Raw genomic sequence first — 24989 nt, forward strand, 5'->3', positions numbered from 1 at the left:
GGTGAACTATTCCTTTAAGATTTAATTGATTACAACGGTTAAAAAAACAGGTATATTTATTTACCGCAGTCCATTCCAGAACCTTCCACTGCCCACACGCCACTATGGAGCACACCTCACTAGCAGGAGGTTTTGTAAGATGAGCGCAGGCTGAGTCCTCTGCTACTCCACCCTGCTGGTCACGGCAACTTACGTAACGCATCCGGGTGCCCTTTCCACAGGTGGCACTGCACTATTATAAAGAACAACCATTTTACAATAACATACTACAGAGACTAGCGTAAAAACTGTTTAGTAATTCAAATACATCACATTTTCAGGGATGTACCTGTGTCCATGATCCAAAGCGCCACTGTGTTTTATGACCAGGATGTGACATCACTTTGGTCTCTGGGCCGACGGGATGAGTCACAGGGCACTGCGAGAGTTCACAGTCCTATGGAAGGGAGGAAGTGGAGAAGGACAACCAATTATCAGTAATGAAGATCCGTGACTCTAGGGGTGAGGCCAATGTGCTTGATTTATGCTTGACTGGCTGGAATCACTTGTTCTGGCCTGGGTCACTGCGCCTTACAGTAAGTAGAGGATTTTAAACCAGGGGGCCTCCCGCTTTCTCATTCTGTCTGTCGGATCCCTCATTTCGGTTCCTGACTCTCTCACACTCCCGCCTACCTACACTTATTGCCCCTCTGATTCTGCCTTCGCCAATCATTTTACATGTCTTTCTGGAATACTTGATTCTGATTGGTCAATCATGTCATTCTGTGATCAAATAGTTTTGTATAAAGACTATATAGTATAGTTGACAATTTTCCTACATAGCACATGATTTATTGCATAGCTATGCTTGTTCTTTCTGATTATGTTTTATATAACTGAATTTGAGCTCAAATCGAAATTTCATGTGCATTTATTTACTTCTTTGGTAAGTATCTGTGTAATATGTGGGATAGTACATTCATCCTGGTATTACAGCAAAATAAACTCCTTCAGGGTGATACAAGATCCTTCCGCTTTGCGTCCGGGTCCTGATCATCCTGTCTGGGCGTATTTTGCGATAATCCGTCTGACGGTACAATATCCCTTATTTATTAAATTCTTTACTCTCTCTGTCTCTTATAGTATATATATATATATATATATATATATATATGTTCCTAGATTTTTATTAACCTGGATGGCTTGATGGTGGGAAAAAAGGGTTCTTTCTTTCATCTCCTAAAAGCCTTGTGAAAATGAAGCTCTATAAAACCAATGCCTCAGGAAAGTTAATAAAATAGTCTGTGAAACAGCGTTCAGCCACTCCGGCTCTCGAGCACAATTACATTGGAAGAGGGGGAGGGGTAAATGTAATTTTTCAGGTATTTGCAGATTGTGAAGGTTGATAAAATCGAGATCCAGATGACTGCAGTTTAACTTAAATGAGCATTAAATGTAAATCTGCACTGGAACTATATAGACATGGACGTTATAACCACGGCAGCTTATTATGAAAAAACTACACATGCAAATGCAAAAATTAAAGGCTCAAATAGACTTTCTAATCATGTATGATTACTGATCAAATCATTCAGATTCATTAATGAATCATTCAGATAGATTTGGGAACCTATTCATCAAAATGAACTGATTCAAAACACTCACAAAAAGGACATCACTAAAATTATTCTTTTGAAAATAAAATAATTATGCTCTTCAAATATGACTTTTAAGACTGTATTAATTACCATGACTAACAAGCAAATTTAAAATTCCCTGATATTTCCAGATTTTCCAAGACCGTGGGAACCCAGTTAAGTTTGATTTCCTATCACTGACCTGATGCAATGTGTGTGTGTGTGTGTGTGTGTGTGTGTGTGTGTGTAAACCTATGCTTTTCCTTCAGACAAGGCCTTATTGAGCAGGTGATAAATATGCTGGGTGGGAAACTTCCTTCCTGCCTTTCAGCCTGTACCTGCACCCACTTTCTTAACTCTTTTCCAGTTTCTCATTCCAGGATGGCATAAAACTACTTAGATATTTATCATAATACTTGTATATCCAAGCAACACCTCTTTTTAAAATACTGTGTATTATTTCATACAATACCTAAAAAAAATGACTTAACTAAATGTATAACAATGCAAATGAATCATTCAATATATCAGTGTAACAAATCATATCCATTTCAAGGCAAAACAGTGTTTGCAATGGAGTCTTAACGGTGGTATGGCTTCAGTTCATAAAAGCAGCGTTTAACCTGCACCCTGGCTTCTTGTTCTTTTATTTCACCAAGAATACCGCAATTTGAAACAGGAAAAGTTGTTATAATAGACTGACTGACCCCTTTATGGTTTCCAAAAGTCATATAAAAATCTAACACAGTTCTTAAATTGCAATCAGCAGTGAGATTGAGAGAAATGAATGAGAGTCAAAGTGAATGTTAGAGATCAATACTCCTACCTGAGTGTCTGTTGGACGTGTTGCTGCATTACATTCTGTGTCATCCATGACAGAGCCGTATGAGCCAACCACACACTTTACAGCTCTCATCTGATAACCCGGGCCGCATGTGGTAGTACACTTCATGCAAAAAAAAAGAGGGAGGTCAGTTAGTGACAGTATCTAATTTAATGTTACATAATAATGCCTAAGTTCAGATTTAAGACTGTCCACTATGGCTCGCTGGCATCAGTCCAGCACTGATGTGATAAGCACCCGCATGGGCAACCTGGGACGCGGGCCAGTAATTTGTCCACCTTTCTCCTTTTCTTTATCTCTTTTCCTCATCGCTGACTTGAGTGCAACAAGGTCAAGCTTGTGTGGCAGAATTTGCAGCTAGAACGCATATGCTTCAGTAAAGCACCTCAAACATGCATTTATCATGGTTGCTTAATCTATGCAAGAGTGATGTCTAATCTCTATCATACTTTAGGACTTAAAGATAGTTTGCCCACAGAAACACTGCAAATTCTGTGATTCCCCTGAAGAAACTATGTGCTTTTCTAAAGATAAGCATAAACTGCTCAGTTGGGTAGAAAACACACTATCCATGACTGGATGATATTCAAAAGGCTGCATGTTTAGGAGAACGAAAAGTTTTAGGCACGTTAGTATTTTCACCGGAAAAATTGGTTTAAGCCAGTTATTTATATCTCTATGTCAGGAGGAAATATTAGTTTACATTTCCAAACATTTATTTTGCTATTAATTGTAATAATCCAGTGAGATTTTTGTATGCACAAGGGACAAGAGCCGGTATGATCGGATCTCACCATCATCGCGTCTGTCTGGGATTATAATGAAGAAACGGAGAAAGACTTAATCCAGAAAAACAGTGGCAATGTCTTCAAGACGCTTGAAGAAACCTTCCTGCAAAGCTACAGTACTGTGAAAAGTTTTAGGCACTGTCTGTAAAGTGAGGATGCTTTCAAAAATAATGTCATAAATTGTTTTTTTTTAATCAATTAACTTCTATTAACTAAATCAAATCAATATTTGGTGCGACCACCCTTTGCGTTTCAAACAGCTTTTGTCCAGGTACACTTGCACATAGTTTTTCTGGTAGCTTTGCAGGTCGGTTTCTTCAAGCGTCTTGGAGACGTTGCCAGATCTCCATGTGGAGCATGCTGGCTGTTGTCAGACTCCTCGTGCATGCAAAAATCCTCACTGGATTATTATAATTAATAGAAAAAGGAATGTTTGGAAATGTAAACTGATATTTCCTACTGACACACCACAGCAAAACCTAACCTACTGTATATATATTATAATGACAACATTTTTGGTCTATTACTGCTTAAATAGAAGTAGGCTATATCCTATCTTTCAGTCAAAAAACGTAAGATCTCTGCGGACAACATTTAAGACTTGTTAGGGTCTTACATTTTGAAAAGTAAATTACAGATATTTGAATTCTTTTCAAGGCTCCAAGGACACCTTATAATAGCATAGTTATCTTTGTTTTGGATGTGCTCACCATCAGCGCAAAAATACCAAATATTGTTCTTTGTCTAGTCCCTAACCTCATCCCATTTTTGTGGTCGATTTCCGCCCACACCGCAGCTGTGATAATCTGTTTTCAATATCCAGCAGCAACGACTGCACTCCTGGAAATTACATTTCACTCATCACAATGTGCTTGAATTTCCATTTCACTGGCATAAGCATCAAATATACTCATTGTAATACCTGTCATACCTAAATATGACATGCACCAAAACAATGTTTTATTCGCAGCAATAAAATAAATGGTTGTTCTCACCTGTCCCCATGGTCCAACCTGCCAGGAGGCACATTCTTGCTGTTGGCAGGCCTGTACCGACTCTGGTTTGGATGAGTCACAGAAACGGTCATCCAAACGCTCCTCTCCAAACTGACACCAGGTCTGGCGGTGCTTATAGCCCTTGCCACATGTCACCAGACACTACCAAATGAATCCAAAAGGAGCATATTAGCAGTGGTATAAGTCATAAATCATAATTATACGTAGTCTGCATAAATCCAGATTACATTTGATGCTACCTATGTAGGTGTTTACCTCTGACCAGTCTCCAGTTTTCCATTGAGGACACTGGAACTCATTACAGGGTTGGACTGTGAGCTTTTCTTGTGGGTTGCACTTGCTTTCGTCATCAGCCTCTGCTGACTTTCCACACATTGCACGCCTACGACGCGTTCCCCCTCCACAACTCCTGGAGCACTAAATAACCAAGAAAAAATCCTCATAGTAAGTTATACATCACATAAATACAGTCCATATTGTACATCAATACAATTTAGCAAAGGCTGATTTGAGACCAGAGGCATTTCTCGCACCTCAGACCAGGAGGAGTACTCCCATCCACCAGGGTTGCAGTCTCCATGGCACACTTCCTTGTCATCAGGCTTGCGCTGACTGCTGCAATACCGATCGTCGACCTTCTGGGTCTTTCCATCCAACCTGCTCTGTTTGGTGCAGTAAATCTCCACAGTTCGGAAGCCCAGACCGCATGTGGCTGTGCACTCACTTTTCCGAGCAACGTGCCACCTGTAAATTAACAAAATGCCACCAGGATAAAGCTAATTTAGTTCAATTTCTGGTTTCATTACAAAAAATACACTACTGTTCAAAAGTTTGGAGTGGGTTTTTGAAAGAAGTCAGTTATTTATTTGAACAAAAATACAGTAAAAACAATAATATTGTGAAATATTATTAAAATTTAAAATAAATGTTTAGTTTTTTAGTATATTTTTAATTTACAGCAGCCATTACTCCAGTCTTCAGAGTCACATGGTCCTTCAGAAATCCCTGATATGCCCACTGAAGTGACTTTAAATGCCAAGCATTATTCAATATATTGAAGTAATTTCCACTGAAACAGGAAGACAACGTGGGACATGTCAAATAGCACTTACCCTTTTTAAAAAAAGCCAATAACGTTTAGTTTATATCACAGCTTGGCCACAGCTCAGTAAAGCTGCAGTTTCCTCCTAATCTTTAACCGTTTCTCCTCCTAATCTCCTCCAAATCGCTTTAAAATATAGCATTCTGTGAAGAATTCAAATGGGTCTGATACGTTTTGTGGTCTGCGCCGACTCGCGCCAATGATCCTCTCTGTGCTATCATGTCTTTGGACCGGAGCAAACTGCGGCAGCGGTTCGTGTGACACTATCGTGAAACCAGACTTAATTTGCCCCAATGGAAAGCATTTTTAAACTGTCTGAATCATTCCCTATCCCCTATATAGTGCACTATGTGCCATTCACCATGTAGAAAATAGTAAATGTGTGAACAAGTGACCGATTCCAGCCGCAGCTTCAGCATCTATTTATAATCTAGTGATGCGGGATGCTAGAGAGTATTTGATTGGACAGAAAAGGTGCAGAGTGAGGTCATCAAAATTGTTGATCCATTTTGGCGGAAGTGAGAGACTGTTAATTGTAAGTTTTGAATACTTATATTTTCTAAATGCGAATTTTGTAATTGTTTTGGAGCACACTAGCTTATAGACAACAGTAAGGCTAACATATTCGTACTAAAAGCCAAAAAACTTCAATTTTGATTTCATGGGGACTTTAAGAAACATTTCTTCTTATTATTAATGTTGAAAATAGCTGTGCTTTCAGGATTCTTTGATGAATATTAAGTTTAATTAAAAATAAAACTCTTTTGTAATATATAAGTGTCTTTTCTGTCTATTTTGATCAATTTAATGCATCCTTGCTGAATAAAAAAAAATGAAACAAATCTTACTGACCCCAAACTTTTGAACGGTAGTATTTGTTTTTGTTAAATAAAACACTAAATGTTTTTGGAACTAGTGAATTGGACATGTACCTGAGTTCACAGTCTGTGTTGCATGGCTCAGTGATCACAGCTGGTTTAGGAGAGCCATGGCACCGCTGATCAGACACCACCACTCGATCCGACTCACGATTGCACAAGATCTTCCTCTTGCGCTCTCCTAATGCACAAAACATACAGCACAAGACATACACAAGTTCCAACATATGTTTGTGATCTAGAAAGAAGAAAGAAAGTTCCCCATTCCATTTTCCAAATTTCCAAGAAATACTGAACTGGATGACCCCACAGCATCATATGCCAAATTCTAAACTGACATTTTCTGGCAAAAAATATTTGTTGCTTCTCTCACACCTACCTTGGCACAAAATACTGCAATCCTGCCACGGGCCGTATGCATCCCAGAAAAAATGCTGAGGTTTGTCCTCTATGGGAATGTTGTAGGAATACCTGACATCAGGGTTGTAGAGGTTTCCTACGGATAGCACCTAGTTGGTAAAAAGATCACAATTAGACCAAAAATATCATGCTACAAAAGAGTTTAAAAATGACTGACATGCTTCTGAACTGTTCAAATGTGAAGTTGTGAGATTTCACAATGTTAAACAACATATAAGTTCAAATTAAATTCAGTAAAGCCATATTACCTGGATAATAATCTCCTCTTCTATGCGGTCAGTGCAGTTGATTCTCTCAACGACATGGTCAGAGCCACTGTATTCAATAACAGCATTCCCTACTTTGACTTCCCTTTTAAACATACTGACCACAAAATCTCCATTGAGTAAATATTCTCCACGGCTGTTGGACAAGGCTGCAAAACAAAAATGAAACAACATGCATGCATGCTTTATTTTCTTTATATTAAAGCTCAAAATGTCAAAGCAAATTTTCACGCATGCCACAGAATAAAAAACTAAAGTAGTGTCCATTTGTTTTAATCACAGATTTGTCTCACTACAAGACCTGCATGACCTAAGAAATAAAACGTTTTCATTTACAGTCAGATTTAGCAACAGTCAGGGCAGATTAGGCTTATCGGGGTAAAGAAATCCAGTTTTCCGTGAAGAGGCCACGTCTTGCTCTACTGAAGTCAGTATGCTTCAAAAATGCACACTAATGTGATTATGTAGCTAATTTCCTGAGTTACTTTCCTCACTACTTCACACATTACAGCGTCCAACCCCTGTTCCCTCTCCCCACCACCTACACACATTCAAACAAACCCTTTCCAAAACATCTACATTCCTGTCTTGGCCTAAACCACACATACACTGTAGATAAACATACATAAATACACACATATATGCCAAATAAACAGAAACATGCAAAGATATCAATAAACACGCACACACACATGCACTAATCTTTTAAAAACTGTGCATATTTCGATAGGTTTGTAAATTTCAGGAGCTCTTGCAAATGCCCTTTGTAAAGCTTGCAATAAATGTTTACATCAATTCACCTACAGTATAGCACATTAGCCTACTTTAGCAATGACACTAGATACATTTTAAATTAGGATTGTTTAAGAATATGCAAATCAATTTGACAATGTCACAGACATCCCACTTCTCCCGGTAGATCCGGGAGTCTCCCACATATTGATAGCGACTCCCTGATGCCTGCAAATTATATACAATATCCCGGAAATTGAGCGAGCCAAAAAAAACAAAACGGTATCCATCTGGTATTAAAATGCGTTTCAAATGCATCTCCTGTGACCACTTGCATTTGGATTTTTTCCCCTCTTATTTCGCCACACTACATTCATTTCATATTTGCCGCACAAATACTTTCGAATGAACCTGACTGGTGGTGTGTGTGGGGGGGGTGGGGGGGGTGGTCGTGTGTGATTTTAGAGATATTTTACTGTAATGTTGGATATTTAATTGTATGCCCATTTCTGTTATTTTTCCATTTAGATTACCTTTGCCGTCATCTAACGATCATTTAATCTTTAACTAATTAAACTAATCATTTAGAAACACTTTAGCAAATCTCATAATGAATATCCATTTTTCATGCGGTACATTATAATGTTGTGAAAAAAAATCATTTGACAAATAGTAGTTTTAATTTCGTAGATAATATGAAAATAATTTTCAGCATCTGTATTGACCAAAATTTTGCAGGTCAGTGCTTCTCCAATTTTTACTATAACATATTCAAGTTTTACTTAAATCCTCTGAACGACCACTGAACTACTACGGAGGCCCGCACATGACATCGGGGGGAAAATGTGTTTTGAAAGTGCAGTAAGCGATTTCTGAAAAACGCTGTTGAAAGTGGATCAGACCGAACACCACAACACACTTGTAGCCAATCAGCAGATGGGGGCGTGTCCACTCATGATGGGGGAGGAGAGAGCGAGAGTGAGAGGGAGATTTGAAGAAAGACTGTAGAAAGAGAGATGGCTGATAGTGTTACAAAATAGAAAAAGTCAGAGGAATATCACTGGAAAAAGAAGGGATATGATCAGGCAAGTGTTTTAGGACCTGTGTTAATATTAGAAACACTTTCCAGCGCTGGAGAGACCTAAGCAGCCAGGCCTGGAAACAGACACGGGTGTTGCGTTGTTTCTGTTCCATACATGAGTAACATTGGTTTTGAGTGTGTACTGCTGGCGACTAACAACAAACACTTGCTTGTATATACTCTTCCTTGTCATTTGTTCGTCATTTTCACTTTATTTTTCGCAGAGCTTTATTTTGCTTCGCTTCTGCTATGAAAAAGATACATCCACTCTTGCATTGCGTGTTCGTGCATTTTGGGGGCGGAGCAATACAAGAAGGGGTATGTTTGGGTTGATTTCAAATATCAACATCGATTCTCAGAAATCACTTTCTGCACTATTAAGTAAATCATGTGGACAATCTAATATTTTGTTCCCTTGATTTATATCGAGGTAATGAATAATTATATTGAACGTCCGATTTACTTAAAAATAGGGAACGAATTAGTAAATCATGGCCACGATTTACTAAAATGAGAGAATGAATTCTTAATTTGTGGCCACGATATTGGCCTATATATATTTTCTGTATGTCATGTGCAGGGCTACAACATAGCAGAAATGAAAAAAAAAAAGTTATATGCTATTCTATTTAATGTCTCACCGAGGTAGTTATCGTCCTCTGGTTTCCCTGAGTAGCTGTGTTGTCTCACATCTATGTTTGTAGCACCACTGGGAATTCGCACCACAACATTGTAGCCTGTAAAAAAAAGCAGAAATCAATCAAATATTCTTCCTAAAATATTATTGTTCTTTTAGTCTGAAATTGGGCTGAACTGCATGGAACTGAAGTGAATCAGATTTTAAACTAAGCTACTCTGGGTTACTTTGACTGACATAAACAGAACTGTACTAAACTGACTGAGTCTGTGTCACCTACCATAATGCACTATGTTGAATGTTCCTGCAACAGTCTTGCAAGATGAGTTGTCCCCACCACACACTCCGCACTTATCTCTCCTGGCCTTGGAATTCAGCACATGGTCACATCCTGCTTGCTGTAGAAACAGAATGTGGAATTAGTTCAGAGGACACTTGAACAGGATTATACAGGAATATTCCTTCAGATCATGCAGGATATTTATTGATTTAAGTTGCATTTTCACTCCACATACACACACACAAATGCACCCACCCTGCACAGACCCTGAACACAGATGTCGTTGGTGTCAGGCCCACACTGTGTGCCATCAATAACTCTGTCCCTGAGTTGGTAGTAAGCTGTGCTGCCCGCCACACGACAGAATAGCTTACAGCGATCCTTCATCAGAACTACAGCACACAGAGACATCAGAGAGAGAGAGAGAGTTAATACAGTCTGACCTCAACCCTACTGTATTTAGGACATTGATAATATGTTTCTCATCACAGCTTTGTACAACGCAATTATCAAGTTAATTGAAATTTAATTGTGTTTGGTAATTTGATTTTGAAAGTATATATGGAACCTTTCAAATCATCATCGTGTCTCAAATCATGAGGGAATTCTAGGGACTTGTTTAATATGGGTTATACATACCGAAGGCAATTATGTACTGGTTTAACACTATGTTTAAAATAAAATAAAATTAAGAAATGTATTCTATAGGGGCACCCTCAACAAATCCTGAGGCCAAATGAGCAGAGACTACTGGAAAACATCAAGTGAGAAATGTGCAGTGTTATTTTAATATTATTTATATACTATTATAGTATTTATACATGTTTTTAATTAACTTTTTGTATTTTTATATGTTAGTTTTAGCAATTTTGTCGGTTTGTCATTATTATTATTATTATTATTTTTTACTATTGAATTTTTTTTTTTTTAATGATTTCATTTATTTTAATGAACAAAAACAATTGTTTAAGAGTTTTTGTTTTAGTTAACAATAAAACTGGAAACATATTAATCTATTAAAGGGATTAATATTCCCCCAAGTGAGTTCACCCAAAAATTAAAAGTCTGACATTATTTGCTCACCCTTGTATATGGTTATTGTTACAGTAGAACACAAAAGGAATTTTTTTTTAATAATCTTAACGCGGCTCTTACAACATGTCTGTTAAGCTCCCAAATTATAAAAAGTGCCATAAATGTAGCTCAAAACTACTTGTGAACAGACCGATATTTCAAAAGTATTATTCACTGAAAGTCTTCTTCTCCAGTGAACGGTTAACTCTGTTAACTGCTGTTATCGGATTATTGAATCAGTGTGTTGAACTTTTAAACCGGATCATTGAACAAATCATTCTTTTGAGAGGTTTCTTTCAATTGATTCGTTTCTAAAAACCAGACTGAACAATTTTTTCACGCATCAGATTTTGCATACGTTTACTGGTGATAAAAATTATTTTGTGGTCTGCGTTTGGTGTTTTGTTTTTGTCTTTTCTGGAAGCTTTACAGGCATCGTCACTATAATCTGTCGTTGTTTGAAAAAGACCTGCATGTATATTCTTCAAGACATAATTTTGTGTTCCACAGAAGAACGTTTTACAAGTTTGTAATGACATGACAGTGAGAAATTAATTTTTGTTGACATTTTTATGAAAACTGTCCCTTTAATTCGTTTTTATACAGCCCACGATGTGCCAGTTGCAATCATTGGACTGAATGCCTTACTTCCGCTATACTTTGGCACCCAGCGGACATTTGGAGGTAGACCATTGATGTTGAAGTGTAACCCATCAAAGTTGGCACACTGTTCCTCCCTGAAGTCTTTCTTTTGCTTGGAGCATGGCTCAGAGTTACAGGAACGGAATTTCATCCTTCGTCCAACACAATACTTTCCCCCATTTCTGGGCCTAAATATCAAACACACAATCAGAGCACATGGTCACATTGGGAAAACTTTATTACAAAATCCTTTCTTAGAAAGTCCCTTCTGTTTTCTTGATTATGTTTCTGTCCGACTGCACTGTCCACTTTTGAAGAATATTCTTTTTTAAAAAGGATTTGCTACTGCCATTTGTCAGGGAACATTGAGAAACCTGGTGCCAATTCACAGTCCATTGAGGATGCTAGACTACAAAGAGCGGCAGCTTACACGGGTCGGTTGCACTCGCGCACAGCGATCTTGATTCCCCCTCCGCAGGTCCTTGAGCATGTGCCAAAGGGACTCCACACGCCCCAGGCCCCCTCTATTGGAACGGAATCGTGCTCTTTAGGGATGCACAGGCCATGTTTACAATGCTGCAAGAGGAGAAAACAGAGAAAAGATGATTGCAGAATCAGTCATGACTGCCACTAACTAGAATGACGAAGAATGCTGTTGATACACAGACATTGTGAATTCAATTGTTTGACTCAAAAGCACTCCTTGTCCAGCATCTGGTTGGCTGAGTTGTTTAATTTCAACAAACTGTTTAGTCAATTGGAACAAAATGACACTTATTACACTTATGCATTTGGCAGATGCTTTTATCCAGAGAGCATTGCATTCAAGGTATTTTTTATCAGTTCTCGCTTTCCCATAAAGTGGACCCCATGATATCGGCGATGATAGCACTGTTAAGTCATTTAGTTTGTTTTCTTAATCATACAAATCCCTTTCATATGATTCATATCAACATTTTCAGGTGCAACAAACTTCACAGAGCGAAGCATCAAGCTAAAGCACTACGCTGCCATTTCATTGCACATGGGTCAAGCTTTGATTTAAAACAGTTTCACCCAATGATTACCAGACAATCCACATATATTGGGTGGTCCCATGGTTAAAATCAAAACAAGATGCAAGAGACTGATTCTATGCATATCTAGATACATTGAGTTGCATGATACCACAGCAGAGGCATTCCATATTAATTCAGCCATATGACATTCAGAGAAAAAAACTATGCATTTGCAGCAATTTAGTGTTGAGATACCTAGCAACCTTGTAAAACTGCCCTTTTGTGATGCTATCTGCAACGCTTTTCAAATGGAGGTCATGAGAGATGCAATGCTGTTTACAATCATTACCACTGCATAATTCTGACTAGAGTTTCTCAATCTGGGAAACATTGTAAAACAAGAGCAAAAACAAAGCAATATATCAGTGTGGACGAGTGTCACTGTGGAAGTGATTTGGTCGCTATTTGGAGGAAATATGTGCTTGAAGTTACATAGAAGAATCTGCTTTTCATCTGCTTTGCAACTCTAACATGTGCAGAAATATAATGTTTATTGCGTGGAGTTTTTTCAAGAGACATAATGAGTATATGTCACGGTATTGAAATTAAACAAAACTATTAACATACAGCAAACTGTCCACAAGCAACCAGCCTTATTTCATAATAGGAAAAGCTAGAGGGATAATCCACCCAAAGATGAAAATTATAACTTCAGAAACTAAAATGATTTCTTCATGTTGTTCCAAAACTGTGTAACTTTCTTTCTACTTAGCAACATATTTTTGGAAGGTATTCAAAGATTTTTTGGGGAATGTTGGGGTCCAAACAACACTGGAGCCTGTTGACTTTCATTGTACAGACAAAAAAACAAAAACAAAAAAACAACGCTGAGACATTTTTCTAAATATCTTCTTGTATGCTCCACAGAAGAAATACAGGTCAGACAGGTTTGGAACGACATGATGGTCAGTAAATGATGACAGTTTTAATTTTTGGATGACCTATTCCTTTAAATAATACCAAATGTATCCCAAGAAATGAGGGGATTTCAGATCTTTATGTTTGTTATGTAACAACATTTTTTTTTTTTTTTTTACTCGTTGACAAGGGCTGATCGCTGGGGTCCCATTCTGCTTCACTGAATCAGAACCCCTGCCACATTCCAAAAAAGGGGGGAATAGCTCTAACACAATCCCAAACACTGTACATGTTGCTGTAAATTTAGTTTTCTGAAGTGCTTGCCTTTCCTGGAGAGCACTCTGTCCCGTCAGCCCATGGCATGTGTTGGGTCCGGCAGCCACGCTGGACTCCTTCTGGACTGGTGCACCACAATCTCCGGCACTGTGTCTGCACAACATCCAAACACTTAAATGTTAGCTTTAACATCTAACTCTTACACACAAAATTTTCTGCCTGTTTTCTGCACATGTAACATGCTTTGAAAGTCACTTATTTAAAAACAGGTACATGAATTATTTCAGAATAGATAATACACACTAGAAGATGTCCATGTCAGTATGTTATGCAATTCCTTGAGGGATCTTCTCACCATATATGGGCACACCTGTGTTCCAGGCCCAAATATCAGCTCACATTGTTTATTGACGCTATATATCTGTCCAGGCAGCTGCTGGGACAAACTGTATGGCCTAGAAACCGGCTCATCGAGCAAACACTCACCATACCCTGTGCTAATGAGAAATGATAAACGAATGAGCTGAAAGAAAACAAAACAAACAAGAGACAAACAACAGAAATATTCTCAGTAGGACATTTAAAACACATTAAAAAAAAGAGAGAATCTGTTCCGTTTGCTACAGATGACAATGTTTCCATCTCAATTGAGAATGTTTAGAAGAAAACAAATGCATGCCAAAGCTGGACATTAAACATTCGGTGGTGCTCAACTTCAAGAGTCCAAGCCAACATCACAGGCTCAATAACAACCTGTCACTGTACGCAGTGTAAAAGGGGTTTACATACTCGAGGAACTCTGTGATGTATTTCCGACTACATTTGGACCACATCCAAGGATTGGTGTAATAGTTGAGCGTAGGGGCCATCACATGTTGCTGGTTCTTGACTCCATCCTCTTTGCATTTGTTACTGTCATCGTGAGGCATGTTGAACCTGAGGGCATGATTGAAAACACACACATGCGCACACACAAACAGGACAAGACGATGAGCAGGTTCAGGACACATGTACTGTGATCCACACAGTATCTATAAGACTGACCAATATCAGGTATTTTCACATTTGTACTATGACCCTATGAAAAAGCCAGTAGAGAGAAGTAGTGACAGGCTGATATATTCGGCAAGCTGATTAATTGGCAGTCAATTTAGAAAAAAATTATAATAAACCCATCATTTAAAAACAAACAAAATACATACAAAAAAATACAGATACTAATAAACTAAAATTATTTTCATATTATGCAGGATAACTGATTAATGGCTGATTAATATATTTGATAAAACAACACTTGTTCTAGAGACATTTTAAAATAAAAATTCAAAAATAAAATCAATCATTTTAAATACTACAAGTGAATTTAAGCATCACAACATTATGATGTACAGTATGTAGTATGGATATTCATGTTGAGATTTGCTAACGATTACATTTATCAGTGTTATTAAATCGTTTTTAGAGATTTTAAGCGTCTTTACAGATTAACTTTAGTTATAAAAAGTGTTAGATGACATCGAAGGTAATCTAAATGTAAAAATTTGCATGAACAATTAAATATCCAATACCATAAAGGATAAAAAAAAATATGTATTGTAAATATTTTTTTCAAATCTTTAGTAAATATAGTGTCATATTATATTGGAGAGAGGTGGTGTGCACGGCATTACACTGTACAGCACCAGGACTAAATCCGTACTCAAGCGCACGGCACTGATGTCACCACCTGCCACCGGATAAGAATGGAATTCAAAAAGGGAGTTCTTTTAGAGGTAATTTTTCATAATGACTGTACATGCGAATTTGGTGTAGATGCATTTGCCAATATTGTGGGATAAACGATAGCCTTTAAATGAGGATGTTAGCCAAGCTATGACTGAAATAGGTACCATCATGAGACCGTTGTATGTGCCATGGTATAATTTATTTAGATTATTTAATATTTACCTTTAAGACTCTATTAAGCTAAAAAACACAGAGTATAACTGAGTAGTTTAGTCATTTCTGCAAAAGACCTTGAGAAGTTGCATATCAGACACAGACACACTGTTATCGAACTGTACAAAAGGCAATGACATCTCCCCCAAACATCCAAAAATGAAAGAAACACTACTAATGTTTTAAAGATAATGTAGTTCTGGGTATAATAAAAGCTCCTCTCAAGCAAAGTCCATATGACAAATAGCATTTATAATGCAGGTGATATTACAGCCGCAAAAAGTCTTTGGACACTTAAGCCACACTTAAAAATTCAAAATTCAAAACTATCATTGTGGTACATAGCAAAACAACAAACAAAGTGGCAGAAAGCACATTTATGAAGCAAAACATTTCACAAAAACAGTACTCACACATGGCCAAGCTCATGAGCGATGGTGAAAGCAGTACTGAGTCCATTATCCTCATTAATACTGCAACTTCTATAGGGATCACAAACTGTACCCAGCTCAGCAAGACCTAAAAATGCATGAGAGAACACAAAACTAAAGGAATATCAATCATAGCTGTTGCTGTAATTGCCATCGTCAACATCATCCTCATTGTCAGCTTCAACAGGATCATAATCACTCTTTTCACACAAAGATTTACCTAAAGTGTCACACTTGTCCCGTGCTCGACAGATGTCCTGCCTAAAAAAATAGAACAAGGCTTTACAAATTTAAGAAGTACTTGGATACCATTTTATATCACGTGTCCATGCTGTTAATTGCATTCTACTTTCTGCCTTTGTAGCCTTGAAAAGTGTAACCCAGTTTGAAAAGTTGTTGCACCATAAATAATTTAAAAAATACAAGATCTAAACCCTCCCATAAAATCTCTTTCACCTTGTGATTAGGATGGCAGTGTCGTGATGTGAGTGATGGTTGTCATCCAGGTGGTTCTGACTCTGCTGCCATATGCAGAAGTTTTTCAAAGTGGCTTGTGCATTGAAAGAGATAGTGGGACCATCCTGCAGAAGAATAGAGACAGGTGATGCTGAAACATTTGAATACATTTACCCTTACAGAAATATTTAGGACTTAACTGTAAAGAACTACTCAAGCACATTTAAAAGAGGTCTTAATGCTGAACTCTTACCAGCTCATTCTTTATAATGACCAATTTCACAATAACAATGTTAATCAGGTTTCCAATGCTGGGATCCTTATAGATGGAGGAAACCTGAGTGAGAGAATACAGACAATTGAAATTCATTGTCAAAGCTTCTAATTACTTCTCAAATTACTGGCCCGAGAGAGTTTCAATAGTTTAAACTTATATCTGGCCGGTTTTGGCCTTTATCCCATAGTTCTTATAATACAGTTTTACGGTATACTGTAATGTCATATATGGTATATATTACATTATAATACACTCTTACCCTAAGCCTCCAAATTGACTCCATCACCAAAAAAAAACCCTTGGTCTTGAGCCACCACAGCAAGGATCTCATGTACAGGAGTATCACATTGGACACGGCTGCCAGGAGTTCCAACAGCTTTTGAAACTGTTTTACACTGACAGCCTGGCCTAGCCAGATTCTGCTCACCACTGAGAGAACTGATTCGATACGAGCAGAAATCAGTCGTGCCTGCATGGTAACCGAGTCCCAAACTACTTCTAGAAAAGTTGTCCTCTGAACTGGAGAAAGCATACTCCACAAGGACAACATCTCCTGTGACTGAACTATTAATAACCAGTCATCGATGCAATTGAGTACACGGATGCCTTGGAATTTCAAAGGAGCCAGAGCTACATCCATGCACTTTGTGCAGGTGCGGGGAGACAATGCTAGGCGTAACGGAAGAACCCAATACTGGTAAGCTTCAACCCCGAAAGGGAACCTCAGGAACTTACTTTGTTGAGAAAGGATAGAAATATGGAAGTATGTGTCCTTTAGATCTATCATGGCAAACCAGTCCTCGGATATGATTTGAGTCACAATAAGAGGAATCATCAACATTTTCAACCTGTATCTCTTTAGAGTAAGGTTTAACTGACTTAGATCTATGATGGGAAGTTTTCACACTGCTGATCAATTGGCAGATCGATTTCCTGAGGGCTCCATGAAGGAGCGGGTACACCCGAGCTTGAGAGAGCTCGCCCTCAGAGGCCTGAGACTGGAGTCAGGACCTCTTCCCTGAAGCATTCCTCAAGAGAATGAGGAAGCAATGGGGCGAGAATGCTGTCTCGACCCCCAAGCTTGTTGAGGGGAGGCTCGAGAAGCAACACTTTCCTTCTGTTGCTTTCCATGTGAGGAGCTGTAGGCTTATGGCTAGGGCTGCTCCCTGCCATATTTGTGAAGGCATGCACCAGCCTGACCTGCTATCATGTAAGCCTTGCCCACCAGAGATGATGAAAAGGGCTGGGCCTGTCTCAAACTCCTCCGCATGCTCCATGTGCGACCCCCATGATCTAAGCCGCCGCACCGCGGCAGACGCGGGACCCGAACCATGGGGGGCATGAACCTGGCCATTCTCATCAAAGAGGGCCAGGCAGGAGTGGAGCGTTCTTAATGGGAGAATGGGAAAAATGTTTCTTGGCCATTGAGAACTAGCTTGTGCTGCCAGGTCCTGCTGAGAATGCAGCTTTTGCCAAGATCAAAATATAGGTCATCTAACCTCCCTGTGAGTTCCAACGAAAAAACATCTAAAGCATGCTGTGAATGCAACATACCTGATTTTATTTGTTTTATATTCACATTCATCAAGTCTGTCAGACACATTCACCCCATGGTAATGATCTGTCACATAGACCTAAAGCATCAGACACAGACCCATCAAAGCAGAAGACTATCGATAACTAGGGGGAACTTACTATGGACATTAGTGTAAGAATGTAGTGCTGAAGGTTGCTTCCATGATGTTCCACCATCTTGCTGTCTGCCACAACCATGACTTCAACAAAACGGGGGTAGGAGAGGAAACGCTTTGATCTCTGGTGTGGCTTGAAGTCACTGCTTTCATTAGCGGAGTTGTGCTTGTTTTCTGAGGAGGGGAAGGGGGCAGAGAAGAGCCTGGAATTAAGAGTCTCCAGGTCGGACAGCATGCTTGAGGGCAACTTTCTCTTCAGTCTGTTCCTGTGTCTGTGATGTGGCTCTATGTGTCCTGGAATGAAGGAGGAGAACAATACAAATAATATGTTAAATACTACTAAAATATAGCGATTTAAAATCATTTTATTATATAATCTGTTCTATATATAGGAAATAATGAATGAAAGCAGCCATGTGGGCAACTATACTATCACTTAGAATGATTTCTAAATGATCATGTGACACTGAAGACTGGAGTAATGATGCTTAAAATTCAGCTTTGCCATCACAGGAATAAATTACATTTGAAAATATATTAAAATAGAAAACAATTATTTTAATTTGCAATAATAATTCACAATATCATTTTAATGACAACTTAAAAGCAATAAAAGAATAGTCTTAATTTCCATAAGCTTAAAATAGGACAAAAATTCAACACAACCCTGACATTCTACTCAACATCAAACAATGAGTATAGTTTTTGCACAAAAATTGCTGGAAATCAAAATGAATCCTATTTCTTCCACTAGAAAAAAAGAATGCCACAATGGAGTTTTCAATAAAAATCATGCGTTCTCCTCCCAGCACTTTTGGGGGCCAAACTTTTCCATTACATAACACAATACCAAACTCAAAAAATGCTGCCATTGAGTGTTCTTGATACATAGCAGTGTGCATTAGCCCTATCTAAATTTATTTTTGTAATATTGAATTTCCAAACACTTAAAACTGGCATTGCTTTACTACAATGCAGCTCACCACGTGGCTTTCATGGTATTGTGCCTCTTGAGTTTCCTTATCTTCAAGCTACAGGAAGTGCAAGAGTCAACAGGATTTTGAGGCAGTAAACTAAGATTGGACTGATACCAAGAACTTCCAATGATTTTTCATGTTCCACTGACTTCTACTCAATGACATTTGAAAATAGAAAAGCAAAGGATGTAAAAGATACCATGAATGTTATACTATGAGTATTTTAATGCCAATAGCTATGTTTCCATTCAAGGTTGCGATTTTAACTTGTATGCAAAATTGGAATATTGCATAAAACATTTGCAAATTAAGCAGTGTTTCCATTTCATGTTCAAGAGAACAAAATCCTCACTTCATGGGAAATTGGTACAAAATATATATAACAAAAATGGAAGTTGCTGCAATCGGGGAAGCCACTGTGGCTATTTTTTCCTACATTATGAATGACTTGCGTCTCAGAGCGCACAGAAGAAATGCCTGCTGTTTGTGAATGCAATTAATTGAGACACTTCTGGGAGGTCATTATACCAAATAATTCTGATGACAGACTTTGCCTCAGACATTTTAGAATGATGAAATCAACATTTGAGATGCTGTGCAATGAAATCTGTCTGCTATTTACTGCAGTTATCCAATCACATCCACTGTTGAGACAAAGTCACGTGAGTTTTTTGTTGCGCATTGAGGGATTTTTTCGGTAAATGTGTTTCCATCATAGTTTATGTGCATGCCTTCTTATCTGATAAAAAAATTAACCGCCTCAACTGAGCGCATACGGTTTTTATGCTCATTTTTAGCGTTTATGTGTATCTTGGTGTTTCCATCCAGCGTTTTTAATGCAATATATCCGAAAATGTGCATACAAATACTGTAGGTGGATGGAAACATAGCTCATACTTATAGCATATCTGTTTCCATGTCTAGTGTGGTTGTGACACAATCATATAACCATAGTCATATTTAGATTTACAGAATTATAACTGGGTAAATTAGTTATGTGTTAACATATACCATTTTCATAGCTACACAAAAACAATATGGTAATCATTTAATGATTCTTATTTTGAAAAAGAGGACATAATGCACTTTTTCAAAGTTTTAATTTAGTTTTTAGGGTCTACTAAAATAGGTTTATGCTTAAATGTTCCTCTCTTCCCTCTCTTCTGTCATAACACTCTGTTTACAGTAGTTCCTGTTTCTATGAAGCCCCTCCTTCCGATAAGTGCAATGTGCTCTGATTGGTCGGCTGGACCAGTGTGTTGTGATTGGTCAACTACTTCAAGCTTGTTTCGGAAATGTCAAGATCCAGTACAGTATCTAATGTTGAATTTCTGTTAATGTGACTACTACCATCATTGGTTTGCTTTAATGTTTAAAATATATCTAATGTTTGTCATCTTAAAACTTTCCCACTCAAAATGTAGGACTTAGGTGTATTCCTGCTTACCTGAAGTTTCACATGCAGTCAGATCATCCACACTCTTTTTTGAGGCATCTTTTCTGTACACGACATGAGGTTTGATGTGTTCTTCTTCAAAATGTTCACCATTGTAGCTGTGAAGGGGCTCCACAAAAAACTCCCCTTCTGGTGACCTGAAAGTGCCAAGCTAAAACAAACAACAACAATGTTTAAATTGGTCCATGGCCAGTGAAATCTATGCACACATAGTGTGTGACTGTAAATTGCCCTTACAACTTCCCTCTAAGATTTTATTTACGTACAAACCCTAAGTGGCTGATGGAGTGATAAAGAAAACATACATTGCATGCATATCAGTATACTGGCCTCTGGGGGGTAATGAATGCAGAATGTGGTTGATAACTCAGAAAATTCTGCCACATTTACAAAGTATAATGTTTTGAAATGTGACTTTTCTAATAGATAAAGCCAGCAAGCAGCACATTGCAAATGTTCCCCCCTTATTTTCAGGAAGAAACATAGGCTACTAAACAGTTTTGAGGTTTAAAAAAAAGAAAAAAAAAAAGAAAGGGTTTTAGACAAATTGTTTGTATTGTATGAAGGGATACAAACTGGCCATCACGAACAAGCTTGACTTAATTTACTTATAAAATATTGTATGCATATAAATACCTGTGCAATATATGTTTATGACATTAAAATGCCATATAATATATAATCTTTGCTACAGGCACTGTAAGCTAATGGGGGTGGTTGTGTAGTTGTTATCTAGACAGGTAACCCAAACGTCAAATCCTGAAAGAATGATATTTTGTATCAGATTCGTGACAATTTCCCCAAAATGTAAGTTTTCCCCAAAAGTAGGTTTTCAATGAAAATCTACAGCTCCCATGATAGCACATTTCAAAACAAGAGACTTATATTATTGATCATTGTTTTCTGACAATGTTTCCCAAAATCTAGCCAGGATTGGGTGTTTGTTAAGGGGACATATAGACCTAACTAATAAGTTTATGAGTTTGTGTCCTCCATCAATACTCAATTGTTAAAGAGATTTGTCAACAGTCATTATTTTGAGTCATGTTTAAAAAAATAAATACAAATCTTTTCAATGAATATTTGCAGGTAAATGCCACCATTATGATGGTGTTTCTCCATTGACGGCTATTCAAAAACATCAAAACAAAAGTAACCATAAATTCTTACGAATCTTTTTTTTTTTCAAGACACACATAAATTGCAAGTATTTCATTATGTTATAGCATGTCTTACCAGTGACAGATTGTTTTGGAGGGCTCCTAATAGTGTTAAATTATTATTATTTTCTCTCTCTGTTTGCAGAAACAAGTGATCAGTGAAATCACAAATGTTCCTGGGACTGAGACAGCCAATAGCCTACTTTCAGTCTACTTCCTAAAACATTTTCAGCAGGGAATTCAGTAAATTAATTTCAGTGTTGTTTCGTGTAAATGATAGGTTCTTAATTAACTAAATCATGGCTTTATGCAACAGACTATATTATGAAACATGAAAATACTTCTTCACTTTTCATTTCTTTTTCTATTGAAGTGTTTTTATTGGAATGATTTAGACTTTGAGCATGCATTGCTGGGATGTCAGGGACCACGTGACGACGAAAGAACTGCTGAATACGTTTTTGAACAGGTTCTTTGAAAGCACCTATTCGAATCACTGCACTAGTTCCCACGACTGCTTTTGATCTGTGAGAAACGCTGTTACATGGCGCGAAACTACGTGCACATCAGCAAATGACATCTGAGTCCCATATATGGACTGCCGTTGACGTCACTACTATATGCCACTGATGAGTGTGCGTCACCAGCTCAAGTACAGCGAAATTTTGTACGATCGATGGTGTAGCCTACCAACAAGTTTGAGAAAATACTTTCTAACTGACCTTATACAACATGTATACAACTAACTTGCACCACATTTCTGTTCAAGTAGGCTACGTGAGGTATTATACTGCAGCCTAATCACATACAAAAGATTAAGTAGCCTACATAATATGAACATTTGCAAAGTTTCCGAATGCTTACTACATGAATTGCAGTCGTTATTATTAATATAGAGATACTAATAGTACGTCTTTTAAACTCACCAAACCGGAGCAGAGGCTGATTACTGCAGTATGGTCCTGCCCAGCGTTCACATGTCCTTTATAAAAGCAGTGCTGATACTCCGTGTCCTCCTCCCCCTCTTCTGAATTCTGACCTTCACTGGATGCTCCGAGTATCGTGACAGTGTAAACTGGGGCAATAAATCCCGACTCGAGCGTAAGGTTAAGGTAGTAGTCCTGCCCAAAGGCAGATATTTGATAATAGACGTGTGGGGAGGTCCAATGATGGGAGATGTTGCCGGTTATTGGGTCGGTGCTCCGCTTTCTCCTCTTGAAGTGCACGCCCGTTGGCAGTTTGTCACCGGCTTCATTCACTCTGGCCGGAGTTACAATCTCATACGCGCCAAACTGCGGTAATATCGCTGTGGACGAGAACAGAGATTTATTCAAATTCAGTAACAATGTATCATTTTATGAATGCCGTTTGCTGTGTAGGCTAATAATGAGCTATGAGCGTAAATTGCACGGCACCATCTAGTCTGACAGGTAGCCTAAACTGAAATGTAACAGGGTTGACAGTTTTACAATTTAAGTTAACGTAGCCTAGGCTACAGTACAAGATCAACTACAATTAATTGAAAGACAATTCAATCGATATTTCTATAGAAATCTGCTTTTTAGTTATCAATCATGGTAACAGGGTTGACATTGTACTGATAAACATACAAAAGTGACGAAAAAGGATACCTTTTCATACTTTTGTTCACTTCTTGAAAAACAATTATAAGAAATAAGTTTTTGTAACTCAAATTAGGGAAATATGAAGGTAACAGTGTTGATGCACACCCTAACAAAACTTCACGTCTTCTTTAATACTCCATCCATAGCCTATCCATGCTACAAATCGCAATCAAAACAGTTGCCATATTCTAACAGACTCCAACAGATTAATCAGGTGTCAGTCAGTTGACGTTCATTCAAACTATTACTCGAAGACTCTTCAGACTGCTCGCTGAGCTCTGAAGCAAGCGAGGAAAGTCATTCATTCTCTGCTACTCAAGGTACTGAGTTGAATGAGAGAGAAAAGAGCACGAAAAGAGCTCTTACCTTTCTCTGAATTTCGCGGACTCCCTGTTGAAGTTAGTGCATTCATGAAATCAGAGAAAAATAGAAAAAAGCTTAGTCCCCAGAAGAACAAAAACATGATTGTCCACGTTAAGAGAACTGAATGCAAGCAAGCCCGAATACAGTATTCCGCTGTCCCTTGAAGCCGCGCTCAGCCGGGCTTTCTGCCGTACGGTTGGCACATTCAAAGCGTTTCTTCTCTACTTTACAGAAGTGACTTCCATGTCGCTAACAAGCGCTCGGTCGGAGCTCTTGGTTTGCATGCATAATAGCAGAAAGGGGGTCGATGCAACTGTGGTGGTCTCCAGTTTGCTGATTACTTTAGCCGAGACTTGGGCGTACTCTAAGAGACACCCCTCTCTTAGAAAGCCACTCCTGCCATATGTGTCGCTAATGTAGCGTGCAGACTAAACTTCTTTTCAAAATCACTAAACATATTACTCATAATGATCGTCCATACGTGCGTTATGTTCATGTACCAGCTTCAGATTGTGCTGTTAAACTGTACAGGCAGTTAGATAAGCACACCGCTGCTTCTCACTTAAGTTAGTTCTTAGTAAAATGAATGTTCACGTTAATACAAACAGCATTTAAATAAGTAAAGAGTCATTAAGTAGTAAACTTCGACTTTTAAAGAGTAATGAGCATTGCAAATTTGAACACCTGACCTGAAACATAATCTTGAATAGAATATGACATTACTGGTGAAGTCCACTGAGGTTTACCTCTAGGACAACCCCTTGTACATGGTAATTTCCCTCTTTTTAAGCATTTGTGTCTGTCTTAAGACATATGTCCCATAAATGTGCATTTATATGGATTTACTGGCATTTATATTACTGACAAGTGTTTTTCAGTGGCCAATGCTGATATCAGTGATTAGAAAGCAGGTTGGTCGAAGACTAATAATTCTGATATATGTGATATTATAACTTAAAGCAATTGAGATGCATCCCTATGCATTTTGCCTAATATTCACTTAAATATATATCAATAACAAATGTTACTTTGGACTCTAATTGATCT

The 24989-nt window shown here is 38.1% G+C and overlaps 1 protein-coding gene across 1 annotated transcript in view; it reads right to left on the minus strand.

The window, feature by feature from the left end:
* The window catches only part of adamts9 (ADAM metallopeptidase with thrombospondin type 1 motif, 9), a 30213-nt gene extending 6038 nt beyond the window's left edge, over positions 1–24175 (minus strand). Inside the window, exons 1-25 of the mRNA XM_084101121.1 lie at positions 23946–24175; positions 22881–23260; positions 20786–20945; positions 18366–18655; positions 16647–16730; positions 16394–16518; positions 16158–16198; positions 15920–16025; positions 14358–14504; positions 13924–14065; positions 13617–13721; positions 11807–11952; positions 11383–11564; positions 9916–10052; positions 9661–9778; positions 9385–9480; positions 6913–7079; positions 6624–6753; positions 6299–6425; positions 4798–5008; positions 4520–4681; positions 4244–4405; positions 2443–2562; positions 329–436; positions 65–232 (exon numbers count right to left, since the gene is read on the minus strand). Coding sequence (XP_083957247.1) covers positions 65–232; positions 329–436; positions 2443–2562; positions 4244–4405; positions 4520–4681; positions 4798–5008; positions 6299–6425; positions 6624–6753; positions 6913–7079; positions 9385–9480; positions 9661–9778; positions 9916–10052; positions 11383–11564; positions 11807–11952; positions 13617–13721; positions 13924–14065; positions 14358–14504; positions 15920–16025; positions 16158–16198; positions 16394–16518; positions 16647–16730; positions 18366–18655; positions 20786–20945; positions 22881–23260; positions 23946–24042 — 3711 coding nt within the window. The 5' untranslated portion in view covers positions 24043–24175. The remainder of the gene's footprint in view (positions 1–64; positions 233–328; positions 437–2442; positions 2563–4243; positions 4406–4519; positions 4682–4797; positions 5009–6298; positions 6426–6623; positions 6754–6912; positions 7080–9384; positions 9481–9660; positions 9779–9915; positions 10053–11382; positions 11565–11806; positions 11953–13616; positions 13722–13923; positions 14066–14357; positions 14505–15919; positions 16026–16157; positions 16199–16393; positions 16519–16646; positions 16731–18365; positions 18656–20785; positions 20946–22880; positions 23261–23945) is intronic.
* Positions 24176–24989: the final 814 nt, after the last annotated feature.

This window comes from Abramis brama, assembly GCF_963993115.1.
Source record: "Abramis brama genome assembly, chromosome: 23".
In the NCBI taxonomy this organism is placed as follows: Eukaryota; Metazoa; Chordata; class Actinopteri; order Cypriniformes; family Leuciscidae; genus Abramis; species Abramis brama.